The 13,910-nt window shown below is 44.8% G+C and overlaps 1 protein-coding gene across 4 annotated transcripts in view; it reads left to right on the top strand.

Annotated features, from left to right (window-relative positions):
* Positions 1–13,910, top strand: part of LOC121549091 (ectonucleotide pyrophosphatase/phosphodiesterase family member 1) — a 62,728-nt gene that overhangs the window by 34,831 nt on the left and 13,987 nt on the right. For 3 of the 4 annotated variants that reach the window (XM_041860924.2, XM_041860923.2, XM_041860925.1), the window contains exons 13-16: positions 4,926–5,057; positions 9,252–9,283; positions 9,405–9,532; positions 10,858–10,927. In XM_041860924.2, coding sequence (XP_041716858.1) covers positions 4,926–5,057; positions 9,252–9,283; positions 9,405–9,532; positions 10,858–10,927 — 362 coding nt within the window. The remainder of the gene's footprint in view (positions 1–4,925; positions 5,058–9,251; positions 9,284–9,404; positions 9,533–10,857; positions 10,928–13,910) is intronic. The other variant, XM_041860926.2, reaches the window with a different exon arrangement.

Below are 13,910 nucleotides of genomic sequence, written 5' to 3'. Positions count from 1 at the left end.
TGAGCGGGAACTATGCTTCCGCAGAGGAAGGGGAGCCAGCAGGCCAGAGGTGGATGAACGCAATGCCCTCGTTTGGGTGTAGGGACTGATCAGAGCCTGAAGGTACGGAGGTGCCGTTCCCCTCACAGCTCCATAGGCAAGCACCATGGTCTTGTAACAGATGCGAGCTTCAACTGGAAGCCAGTGGAGTGTGCGGAGGAGCGGGGTGACGTGAGAGAACTTGGGAAGGTTGAACACCAGGCGGGCTGCGGCATTCTGGATGAGTTGTAGGGGTTTAATGGCACAGGCAGGGAGCCCAGCCAACAGCGAGTTGCAGTAATCCAGACGGGAGATGACAAGTGCCTGGATTAGGACCTGTGCCGCTTCCTGTGTAAGGCAGGGTCGTACTCTCCGAATGTTGTAGAGCATGAACCTACAGGATCGGGTCACCGCCTTGATGTTAGCGGAGAACGACAGGGTGTTGTCCAGGGTCACGCCAAGGCTCTTCGCACTCTGGGAGGAGGACACAACGGAGTTGTCAACCGTGATGGCGAGATCATGGAACGGGCAGTCCTTCCCCGGGAGGAAGAGCAGCTCCGTCTTGCCAAGGTTCAGCTTGAGGTGGTGATCCGTCATCCATACTGATATGTCTGCCAGACATGCAGAGATGCGATTCGCCACCTGGTTATCAGAAGGGGGAAAGGAGAAGATTAGTTGTGTATCGTCAGCGTAGCAATGATAGGAGAGGCCATGTGAGGATATGACAGAGCCAAGTGACTTGGTGTATAGCGAGAATAGGAGAGGGCCTAGAACTGAGCCCTGGGGGACACCAGTGGTGAGAGCACGTGGTGCGGAGACAGCTTCTCGCCACGCCACTTGGTAGGAGCGACCGGTCAGGTAGGACGCAATCCAAGAGTGAGCTGCGCCGGAGATGCCCAGCTCGGAGAGGGTGGAGAGGAGGATCTGATGGTTCACAGTATCAAAGGCAGCAGACAGGTCTAGAAGGATAAGAGGAGAGAGAGTTAGCTTTAGCAGTGCGGAGAGCCTCCGTGACACAGAGAAGAGCAGTCTCAGTTGAATGACCAGTCTTGAAACCTGACTGGTTTGGATCAAGAAGGTCATTCTGAGAGAGATAGCAAGAGAGTTGGCTAGAGACGGCACGCTCAATAGTTTTGGAGAGAAAAGAAAGAAGGGATACTGGACTGACTCCAAATCCAGACCTCCATGGGTTGATAAATTTGATTTCCATTGATAATTTTTGTGTGATTTTGTTGTCAGCACATTCAACTATGTAAATAAAAAAGTATTTAATAAGATTATTTCATTCATTCAGATCTAGGATGTGTTATTTTAGTGTTCCCTTAATTTTTTTGAGCAGTGTATAATGGCTACAAAACTGTCCTTATCTAGAAATCCACTATCAAACTTGCTTATATTGAGTTTTTTCATTTACACGCAACAGCTTTTATTGTACGAGTAGCACAAATGACAAATAGCACTCAGCATCATAGCCAATATTTGCATATTACCACAAGACCCACAGTATTTTTTGTAGAACTCTTCCATATTACCATATTGTCCTCTAAGCTATAGCCTCTGCTCTAGGGCCCTCCATTGTGGGGGCGTTTGGATGTTTACTGTCAGCCATACATACTCAGCCTTTGCTGAGACCTAGCACCTGTTGCGGGGAAATCACATGCCAGAGCAGAAACTGTTGGAAAAACAAGGTCAGTGTGAACGCTGAAACACAATGACTGTGAGCTGAGCGTGAGGGAGCCAGGGAGGTTCACAGAGGAGAGGTCTGTGAAGAAGATGCTCGCAACATCTGTATAGCATGTGACGTGTCTAGTCTTGTAATTATGCATGTCGAGGATTAGGGAAATTTAAACGAATGCGGTGATGCAGGCCGTTGGCTGCTCAACTGGCCTTGTAATAAGCTCCACGTTGCAGGGTTGTAATTTTGATGTTGGGTTTGTTGGTTGGTTGGTGATATACAGCGTATGGGAATATCCTTTTATTTAGGCTTTATCACAGATGCATTGATCTTTGGTTTATTTTTAGTCATGAAATGGTTGTCGTTTTCACATCTGCTTTTGAAATTGATTGATTATGAAAGTAAGGGTGGAATCATGTGTTAACAATTTCAAGTAAATAGTATGCTGACATACTGTACACTACCAGTCAAAAGTTTGGACACACCTACTCATTCAAGGGTTTTTCTTTCTTTCTTTTTAATTTTTTTTACATTGTAGTATAATAGTGAAGACATCAAAACTATGCAATAACACATATGGAATCATGTAGTAACCAAAAAAGTGTTAAACAAATCCAAATATATTTTATATTAGAGATTCTTCAAATAGCCACCCTTTGCCTTGATGACAGCTTTGCACACTCTTGGCATTCTCTCAACCAGCTTCATGAGGTAGTCACCTGGACTGCATTTCAATCTTAAAAGTTAATTCGTGGAATTTATTTTCTTCTTAATGCATTTGAGCCAATCAGTTGTGTTGTGTTGTGACAAGGTAGGGGGGGTATACAGAATATAGCCCTATTTGGTAAAAGATCAAGTCCATATTATGGCAAGAACAGCTCAAATAAGCAAAGAGAAACGACAGTCCATCATTACTTTAAGACATGAAGGTCAGTCAATATGGAACATTTCAAGAACTTTGAACGTTTCTTCAAGTGCAGTCGCAAAAACCATCAAGCGCTATGATGAAACTGGCTCTCATGAGGACCGCCACAGGAATGGAAGACCCAGAATTACCTCTGCTGCAGAGGATAAGTTCATTAGTTACAAGCCTCAGATTGTAGCCCAAATAAATGCTTCACAGAGTTCAAGTCAGAGACACATCTCAACATCAACTGTTCAGAGGGGACTGTGTGAATCAGGCCTTCATGGTCGAATTGCTGCAAAGAAACCACTACTAAAGGACATCAATAAGAAGAAGAGACCTGCTTGGGCCAAGAAACACGAGCAATGACATTAGACTGGTGGAAATGTGTCCTTTGGTCTGGAGTCCAAATTTGAGATTTTTGGTTCCAACCGCCGTGTCTTTGTGAGACGCGGTGTGGGTGAACGGATGATCTCTGCATGTGTAGTTCCCACCGTAAAGGACGGAGGAGGAGGAGGTGTGGAGGTGCTATGCTGGTGACACTGTCTGTGATGTATTTAGAATTCAAGGCACACTTCACCAGCATGGCTACCACAGCATTCTGCAGCAATATGCCATTCCATCTTGTTTGGGCTTAGTGGGACGATCATTTGTTTTTCAACAGGACAATAACCCAACACACCTCCAGGCTGTGTAAGGGCTATTTTACCAAGAAGGAGAGTGATGGAGTGCTGCATCAGTTGACCTGGCCTCCACAATCCCCCTACCTCAACCCTAATTAATTTTCTCCTACACAATTAATTTTCTCCTTTCCCCCTTCTGATAACCAGGTGGCAAATCGCATCTCTCCACCTCAAGCTGAACCTCGGCAAGACGGAGCTGCTCTTCCTCCTGGGGAAGGACTGCCCGCTCCATGATCTCGCCTTCACGGTTGACAACTCCATTGTGTCCTCCTCCCAGAGTGCAAAGAACCTTGGTGTGACCCTGGACAACACCCTGTCATTCTCCGCTAACATCAAAGCGGTGACCCGATCCTGCAGGTTCATGCTCTACAACATTCGCAGAGTACGACCCTACCTTATACAGGAAGCGGCACAGGTCCTAATCCAGGCACTTGTCATCTCCCGTCTGGATTACTGCAACTCGCTGTTGGCTGGGCTCCCTGCCTGTGCCATTAAACCCCTACAACTTATCCAGAATGCTGCAGCCCGTCTGGTGTTCAACCTTCCCAAGTTCTCTTATGTCACCCCGCTCCTCCGCACACTCCACTGGCTTCCAGTTTAGGCTCGCATCTACTACAAGACCATGGTGCTTGCCTACGGAGCTGTGAGGGGTACGGCACCTCCTTACCTTCAGGCTCTGATCAGACCCTACACCCAAACGAGGGCACTACGTTCATCCACCTCTGGCCTGCTAGCTCCCCTGCTAGCTCCCCTACCTCTACGGAAGCACAGTTCCCGCTCAGCCCAGTCAAAGCTATTCGCTGCTCTAGCACCCCAATGCTGGAACAAGCTCCCCCACGACGCCAGGACAGCGGAGTCACAGACCATCTTCCGGAGACACTTGAAACCCTACCTCTTTAAGGAATACCTGGAATAGTATATCAGTAATCCTTCTTCCCCCACCCCCCATAAAAAAAAAAGTTGTTGTCCCACTGGCTATCATAAGTTGAACGCACCAATTTGTAAGTCGCTCTGGATAAGAGCGTCTGCTAAATGATGTAAATGTAAATGTTTGGGATGAGTCGGATGGCATAGTGAAGGAAAAGCAGCCAACAAGTGCTCAGCATATGTGGGAACTCCTTCAAGACTGTTGGAAAAGCATTCCAGGTGAAGCTGGTTGAGAGAATGCCAAGCGTGTGCAAAGCTGTCATCAAGGCAAAGGGTGGCTATTTGAAGAATCTCAAATATTAAATATATTTTGATTTGTTTAACACTTTTGTTTACTACATGATTCCATATGTGTTATTTCATAGTTTTAATGTCTTCACTATTATTCTACAATGTAGAAAATAGTAAAAATAAAGAAAAACCCTTGAATGAGTAGATGGGTCCAAACTTTTGACTGGTACTGTATATGAACTTACTCTGTTGCAGCTCTATTTCTCTCTCTGAAGTCTTGTACAGATAAGACCGCGTAATTATGGTGCTGTTTGAAGTCCTATACTGTCGTTTCTCATCCTCCATTTCTCTCTGCTTGCTTCTCTTATTGCTCCGACTGCCCAGTTGCCAGGAACAACAATACAATCAATGGCGACTGTTTCTTTAATGTTGACCTGTGTGTGTGTGTGTGTGTGTGTGTGTGTGTGTGCATGTACTGTAATTGCAGGAATGGAGGAAGCATCCTGCAAAAAGGCTGCATTCGTGAACTCGTATCAGGACAACGTTGACGACTTCACTGTTGTCCAAGGCCCTGCTGCACGCATCCGACCCAAGAAAGTCCCTGAAGACTTCTACTCCTGTGAGTTTTTGTTGATGATAACGTGTCACTTCCAACTGTCTTCCTCCCTCTTCCTGCCGTTACATTGCAAAGTCATCCAGTGTTCCAGCTGGTCCCAATTTGCTCCTTTCCCCTTGGCCCTTACCCTTTGATAATATATAACAATATGGCACTGATAGACATGGTCGCCCTGTTTATGGCTCTTAAGCAACTTTGAAGTACATATTGTTTTTTGTGTTATTTCTCACCTTATTAGCGCAGAACGTCCTTTGCATTATTGCATACAGCCGGAAATAACTTTGGGATATTAGAGGGCCGGTAACTCACCAGCATTTCGATCAGAAATTACATTCCTGAATTGGATCCTTTGTTCGTACCCCCCCAAGGCAATTCCACTTATCCCAGACCGTCATCGTCACAGCCGTGTATATTCCCCCTCAAGCTGATACCACGACAACTCTCAAGGACCTACACTGGACTTTGTGCAAACTGGAAACTGCATATCCTGAGGCCACATTTATTGTAGCTGGGGACTTTAAAGCAAAACCTGAGGAAAATGCTACCGAAGTTTTATCAACACATCGCCTTCAAAAACTATAGACCATTGCTACTCTTCCCCGCCCTCCCTTCAGCAAATCAGATCACGTCTCAATCCTGCTCTTCCCTTCCTATAGGCAGAAACTCGAACAGGAAGTACCCGTGTTAAGGACTGTTCAACGCTGGTCTGACCAATTTGGAATCCATGCTTCATGATTGTTTTGATCACGTGGACTGGGATATGTTCCGGGTTGCCTCTGAGAACATAATTGACGTATATACTGACACGGTGACTGTGTTCATCAGGAGGTGTATGGGGGATGTTGTTCCCACTGTGATGATTAAAACCTATCCAAACCAAAAACCGTGGATAGATGGCAGCATTTGCGCAAAACTGAAAGCGCGAACCATTGCCTTTAACCACGGCAAGGTGACTGGGAATATGGTAGAGTACAAACAGTCCAGGTATGCCCTCTGTAAGGCAATCAAATAGGCAAAACGTCAGTATAGAGACAAAGTCGCAATTCAACGTCTCAGACACGAGACGTATGTGGCAGGGACTCCAGACAATCACTGATTATAAAGGGATAACCAGCCACGTCGCGGACACCGACGTCTTAATCCCGGACAAGCTAAACACCTTCTTCGCCCGTTTCGAGGGAAACACAGTGCCGCCGATGCAGGCCACCACCGCTCCCGTGGACTGTGAGCTCTCGTTCTCCGTGGCCGACGTGAGTAAGACAGTTAAGCGTGTTAACCCTCGCAAGGCTGCCGGCCCAGAAGGCATCCCTATTAGGGTTGGGCGGTATCCAGATTGTCATACCATCCTTCTCTCACCCCGGGATATACGATATTACCGGTTTAGTACACAAGGGGGCGCCAAAGAAAGCAAAAAAGCCCATTGGGCGTCTATTACCTAAATGCTAACAAAATTAGGCAAAGTAATAGCGAATTTCTATGGAGGCTGCTAGCTAAATATACTAACAAGCGCAAACGAAAATAAACTAATTGCAAAGACAAGCAATCCAGCTCATAAAGTTATACATATATATAGGTAGGAGCTACCGAAAGTTATTTTTGGTGAGTTTGGACATTTATCTGTGAATGTGAAAAAGAGACATTGTGCAAATGAACAAAGTTTTGGCACATGCAGTACCGGCTGTCTGGCAGCATGTCTACACGCTGTGTTTGTGTGAAGTCTGCTAGGGCAGTGGGCCCGCCTGCTCTGCTCTGCTCTGCTCTGCTCTGCTCTGCTCTGAGAAGAGTTGGGAGGAGCAGATGGGCTGAGAACGGAGAGGAGAAAACATGCAAGGAAATCAAGATGACAGTGGCAGCTGTACAAATAACTCATCCAAAGGGCTTTGCCTTCTCAAATACTGCAGAAAGCTAAACAATATCATGCCCCGTCACCTTATTAAAGCAGCCACTTACTTAGATAGCAAGTTAAACTAGGGGTCGCGTAACGCATAATTCTGCGTTTTTCATGCAGGGAAAAAAATATCAAATGCATAAGAAATATCTTGCTGCATTTTGTAAACACTGATCTAAAATGCTTCTTATTGTAATTTCTGCTCAGCATCAGACTTTGTGCTTCAGTTGCACTTTAAACTCAGATGAGAATTCACAAACGGGCATTCTATCAGCAGACTGTGCTCTGACTGATGTGGAGCTACTTTTCTCCGGTACTTTCTCGGTGTAGCCAGACAATTTTTATCCGGTAAAATGCAAGATTTACTTTATCATAGAAATAATGTAGCCAGCTACATTTACTAATGTTTTGCTTAAACATTAGAAATATGATGGCCATGCATAGTTTTTTGCTTTTTCATTGTAAGCTCATTTACTTCTGTGGCTGCCAGCCAAATAGCGTTGCACTTCTGTTGTTATCTGATGAAAATGAAGCTACTTAATGCCGAATGTGTTGCACTAATGTATTTTCTGTGAAGGAAAACTATAGTTGCACGTCCCTGATCACTCTATTGAAGCAATAAAACACTGTTGACTTTCAATATAAAACGTGACCCCTGTCAATACACAGCTGGACTCACCTGCTCCCGCTTTCTCCTGTTGTGCTATTTACAAACAAACACGTGACTGGCTCAACTGTGCTGGGGAACTAAGTACGCTTCATAATGTGACGGGTAAAATATGAACGTGATCTGCTTTATCTCCTAACGCATTGCACAAGTTGACTGCAGGTATTTACTTAAAAAATTGCTACAAATATTAAAATGTATTGAAAAACTTCAAAGAAATAGTTGTAACGGTATTGAAAAAAACTGTTGTCCCCACTTGCTTCAAGATGTCCACCATTGTTCCTGTACCCGAGAAAGAGAAGTTAACTGAACTAAATTACTATTGCCCCGTAGCACTCACTTCTGTCATGAAGTGCTTTGAGAGGCTAGTTAAGGATCATATCACCTCCACCATACCCAACACCCTAGACCCACTGCAATTTGAATACCGCCCCAATAGATCCATGGACAACTCCATCGCGCTGCACACTGCCCTGTTCATTGACTACAGCTCAGAGTACTCTCCAAGCTCATCATTAAGCTTGGGACCCTGGGTCTGAACCCTGCCCTGTGCAACTGGGTCCTGGACTTCCTGACGGGCCAACCCCAGGTGGTGAAAGTAGGAAACAACACCTCCACTACGCTGATCCTCGACACAGGGGCCCCACAAGGGTGCATACTCAGCCCCCTCCTGTACTCCCTGTTCACCCATGACTGCGTGGCCACGCACGTCTGCAACTCAATCATGAAGTTTGCAGGCGACACTACTGTGGTAGGCCTGATTACCAATAACAATGAGACAGCCTACAGGGTGGAGGTGAGGGCCCTGATTGAGTGGTGCCAGGAAAATAACTTCTCCCTCAACGTTCGTGGACTTCAGGAGACAGAAGAGGGAGCACGCCCCCATCCACATCAACGGGGCCGCAGTGGAGAAGGTTAAAAGCTTCAGGTTCCTCGGCGTACACATCACTGACAATCTGAAATGGTCCACCCACACAGACAGTGTGGTGAAGGCGCAACAGTGCCTCTTCATCCTCAGGAGGCTAAAGAAATTTGGCTTGGCCCATAAGACCCTCACAAACTTGTACAGATGCACCATTGAGAGCATCCTGTTGGGCTGTATCACTGCCTGGTACGGCAATTGCACCGTCCGCAACCGCAGGGCTCTCCAGAGGGTGGTGCGGTCTGCCCAACGCATCGCCAGGGGCACACTGCCTGCCCTCTAGGACATCTACAGCACCCGGTGTCACTGGAAGGTCAAGAAGATCAACAAGGACCTCAGCCACCCGATCCATGAGCTGTTCATCCCGCTACCATCCAGAAGGCGAGGTCAGTACAGGTGCATCAAAGCTGGGACCGAGAGACTGAAAAATAGCTTCTATCTCAAGGCCATCAGACTGATAAATAGTCACCACACCCGCAATAACATCTGCTAAATATGTGTATGCGACCAATAAAATTAGATTTGATGTTTGCAAATATGTAAGGTGTAAGCAATAATTATGGTAGAAGCTTCGCCACTACACTGCGTTTACTGTACCTATGCAGACCTTCCAGATCAGCAAACATAAGAACGTTGTGGCCAAGGGGGAAGGCGTAAAGAGTGATTTGGGATGGGTATTGACCGTTGGGTTAACAACCGTGTCTGTTTTCATTCCCCCAGTCGACTATGAAGGCCTGGTGAAGAATCTATCGGTATGTGAAGTATTTGATTTCTGTGTTCATAAGATGAATTGAAAATGACCTCATGTCAGACAGGCCTCTCCCTCTGCTGCTTCATTGACTCTCCACTCTCCTCTTGCTGTGCATTTTGAAGTGCAGGATCCCTGACCAGCCCATGAGGCCCTACCTGAAAGAGCACCTCCCCAAACGGATGCACTTCGCTAACAATGTGCGCATCGAGAGGGCCCATCTCTACATGAAGCCTGGTTGGCAGGCTGCTCTGTATGTCACAACCCAGCTATATCTTTTTCTGTTTCTCTTTGTCTTTCTCTGAAGTCTATGCCTGATTCTCCCAAATCCCCTACCCTGATATAATGTATTATATCATACTCTATATGAAACATATTACATATTAGTGTAATGTTTTCTTTAACAGAACATTTAGAGTGATCACAGAACCTTAGCTGCACTTTTAGCTTTACTCTGGCTTTAAGCCAAAGTAACTGTTGTGGAATAACCTAAGTAAATAAGTACCCTTTCAAATATCTATAAGTTACTTGAGTTGGCCTACTCATCACGGCTCACTCCATTTCTAGTCATGAGTTCCAAGCAAACTTTTATCAGCACTGGTTAGACCTACTTGTGTCCTTCACTTTAAACGTTGTCCCTACATGCACTTTGAAAGTACAGGTACTTGCAAAATGTCATCCCACTTTATATTTCACTCTTGTTAGGTTCAACTGTCTGTTGTAAAGAGCCAATAGTCGACAAGACGACTTCTAAACAATGTCACTAGCCCTAATTTGACCCCTGACATTTTCAACAGCTGCCAAGTGATTGCTTATTAACATAACATAAATTAGATGTGGGCAAAGTGGTTGCCATGGACACCTCTGATTTTGTTTTTTTGCCAATGTTTGGTCCGTTTTTAGGGATGTCTGAAATGGGAACTGAAAGCTGTTCCCTGTTGATCTGGTTGCCACAGCTGAGGATGTGAGCGGCCATTTTAGTTTGGTTGGTTTATACAGCTGTCCAATTGATAATCCCTCAATTTGAGTGTTGTATACACACTGTATGGCAGATGTACACTGAGTGGACAGAACACCTGCTCTTACCATGACAGACTATCCAGGTGAATCCAGGTGAAAGCTATGATCCCTTATTGATGTCACTTGTTAAATCCACTTCAATCAGTGTAGATGAAGGGGAGGAGACAGGTTAAAGAAGAATTGTTAAGCCTTGAGACACTTGAGACATGGATTGTGTATGTGTGCCATTCAGAGGGTGAATGGGCAAGACAAAATATTTATGTGCCTTTGAACGGGGTATTGTAGTAGGTGCCAGGCCCACCGATTTGAGTGTGTCAAGAACTGTAGCGCTGCTGGGTTTTTCACGCTCAACAGTTTCCCGTGTATATCAAGAATGGTCCACCACCCAAAGGACATCCAGCCAACTTGACACAACTGTGGGAAGCATTGGCGTCAACATGGGCCAGCATCCCTGTGGAATGCTTTCGACACCTTGTAGAGAGCATGCCCCGATGAATTGAGGCTGTGTGATGTCCTTTCTATGGATGGAATAATGGTTTTTCATCTCTTCCTCCACAGCCAGCCTAAGGAAATCAAGTACTGCAGTGGTGGATTCCACGGCTCGGATAACGTCTTCAAAAACATGCAGGTCAGGGGAGGGGGAGAGGGATGTATGTACGTCAGCTGATACAGTGTGACATTACAGCAGTGAATTGAACATTCTGCATTTTTCTTTTTGCCTTAGTATACACATCTGGTTTAAATCATCAAAGCTTGCTGATTAGTTACTCATTTGAATCAGCTGTGTAGTGCTATGGCAAAAACAGAAATCTGCACCCCAGGACCAGGGTTAAGAAACACTGCATTACAGTATGGACACTTAGCTATGTACACACCCAGGGAAACCCATCATAACATACTGTCTCTAACTATAAAATAGCTATGCTACTACGCTGAAGTTATATTCAACTTTAAGGAAGCACATGGAGCTTAGCGACACAACACGATCCACTCTGTTTTTATTTGGACGTGACAAGTTTCTATGATGAAAGTACTACAGAGGTAGCCTAGCCTGGTCCCAGATATGTTTGTGCTGTCTTGTCAACTCCTATGGTCATTGTCCTGCCAAATGTCCCAAACAGATCTGGGACCAGGCTACTACAGAGGAGCCTCATTTGGTTGAATAATGTCAGACAGACTTTAGATTAAATCAAGCTATTGTGGCTGAACCCAGAGGGAACATATAAGCTTTATGAAGAGATCAGACCATCTAGTCTGGCTCCCCCCAGACTGAGCCTTAGCAAGTCTCTCCCAAAGTAAACCTGCTGAAAGACCATCACGTAGGCCTGTACCAGTTCACTGTCCTTCCATTCGGGTTGTGTTATTTCCCCATGTTTCGATTTCTCCTTCTACTAGCAAGTCTCTCCCAAAATAAGCCCAATTAAATACCATCACCTATAACAGTACAATGTTCGGGTTGTGTTGTTGTGCCATGGACATTTTTACTATGTTTAATAGGTTTTACTCTATTTTACCCTATTTGTTTTGATTGGTCTGTGTATGTTTCCGGCCTTACAAAATCTTTCCCAAAATAAGCCAATACCATCACATTTAATAGTATGCTTTGTTCCCTTTTGGGTTGTGTTGTTCTTCCATGGCTATGTTTACTAGATTTCTCCCTGGCATCTCTGTGTTAGTCTATATGTTTATGATAGGTCTGTGTATCTGTCCGGACGTGGTCACGCCTGGAATGTGTTGTCTGTATAATTATCCCTGCGACTTTACGCACTCCTCTTAAAAAACAGGTGAATTAGTCAAATGAAAGTCTGTGCTAAAAATATATATTCTCTGGGTCTGGCTGCAGACTGAAAAATAGTTCAAAGCAGACATAGACATGGCTAGCAATTATTTTACTTAGTAGACGCCCACGTGTAGGTTCATCTTATGATTATTTAAGTTGGTTGGTTGCTTTTCAACCCACCTTTTGGAAGGTAATTCAAGTACTTAGCTATTCATCATATTCTGATGTTTACAGAAGGGCTATTTGTGGGTTTGACTCCTTCGTATGTGGAGGGAAATTCTAACTAAATGGGGACTTTGAGCAGTTCTGGAATGATTCCTACTGACATGTTGGTGTACAAAGTGCTCTGTGAACGCCATAGGGTCCTGTGCCTTACAGTTGAAGTTGGAAGTTTACATACACCTTAGCCAAATACATTTTTCACAATTCTTGACATTTAATCCTAGTAAAAATTCCTAGTCTTAGGTCAGTTAGGATCACCACTTTATTTTAAGAATGTGAAATGTCAGAATAATAGTAGAGAGAGATTTATTTAAGCGTTTATTTCTTTCATCACATTCCCAGTGGGTCAGAAGTTGACATACACTCAATTAGTATTTGGTACCATTGCCTTTAAATTGTTTAACTTGGGTCAAACGTTTCGAGTAGCCTTCCACAAGCAACCCACAATAAGTTGGGTGAATTTTGGCCCATTCCTCCTGACAGAGCTGGTGTAACTGAGTCAGGTTTGTAGGCCTCCTTGCTCGCACACGCTTTTTCAGTTCTGCCCACACATTTTCTATAGGATTGAGGTCAGGGCTTTGTGATGGCCTCTCCAATACCTTGACTTTGTTGTCCTTAAGCCATTTTGCCACAACTTTGGAAGTATGCTTGGGGTCCTTGTCCATTTGGAAGACCCATTTGCGACCAAGCTTTAACCTCCTGACTGATGTCTTGAGATGTTGCTTCAATATATCCACGTAATTGTCCTTCCTCATGATGCCATCTATTTTGTGAAGTGCACCAGTCCCTCCTGCAGCAGAGCACCCCCACAGCATGATGCTGCCACCCCCGTGCTTCACGGTTGGGATGGTGTTCTTCGGCTTGCCAAGCTTCCCCCTTTTTCCTCCAAACATAACGATGGTCATTATGGCCAAACAGTTCTATTTTTGTTTCATCAGACCAGAGGACATTTCTCCAAAAAGTACAATCTTTGTCCCCATGTGCAGTTGCAAACCGTAGTCTGGCTTTTTTATGGCGGTTTTGGAGCAGTGGCTTCTTCCTTGATGAGCGGCCTTTCAGGTTATGTCGATATAGGACTCGTTTTACTGTGGATATCGATACTTTTGTACCTGTTTCCTCCAGCATCTTCACAAGGTCCTTTGCTGTTGTTCTAGGATTGATTTGCACTTTTCGCACCAAAGTACGTTCATCTCTAGGAGACAGAACGCGTCTCCTTCCTGAGCTGTATGACGGCTGCGTGGTCCCATGGTGTTTATACTTGCGTACTATTGTTTGTACAGATGAACGTGGTACCTTCAGGTGTTTGGAAATTGCTCCCAAGGATGATCCAGACTTATGGAGGTCTACAATTGTTTTGCTGAGGTCTTGGCTGATTTCTTTTGATTTTCCCATGATGTCAAGCAAAGAGGCACCGAGTTTGAAGGTAGGCCTTGAAATACATCCACAGGTACACCTCCAATTGACTCAAATGATGTCAATTAGCCTAGTGAATTCTAAGTGAAATAATCTGTCTGTAAACAATTGTTGGAAAAATTACTTGTCATGCAAAAAGTAGATGTCCTAACCAACTTGCCAAAACTATAGTTTGTTAACAAGACATTTGTGGAGT

The sequence above is a fragment of the Coregonus clupeaformis genome, chromosome 33, assembly GCF_020615455.1.
Source record: "Coregonus clupeaformis isolate EN_2021a chromosome 33, ASM2061545v1, whole genome shotgun sequence".
Lineage (NCBI taxonomy): Eukaryota > Metazoa > Chordata > Actinopteri > Salmoniformes > Salmonidae > Coregonus > Coregonus clupeaformis.
Note: the sequence above shows the minus strand (reverse complement) of the source record. Positions and strands in the feature narration are given on the sequence as shown.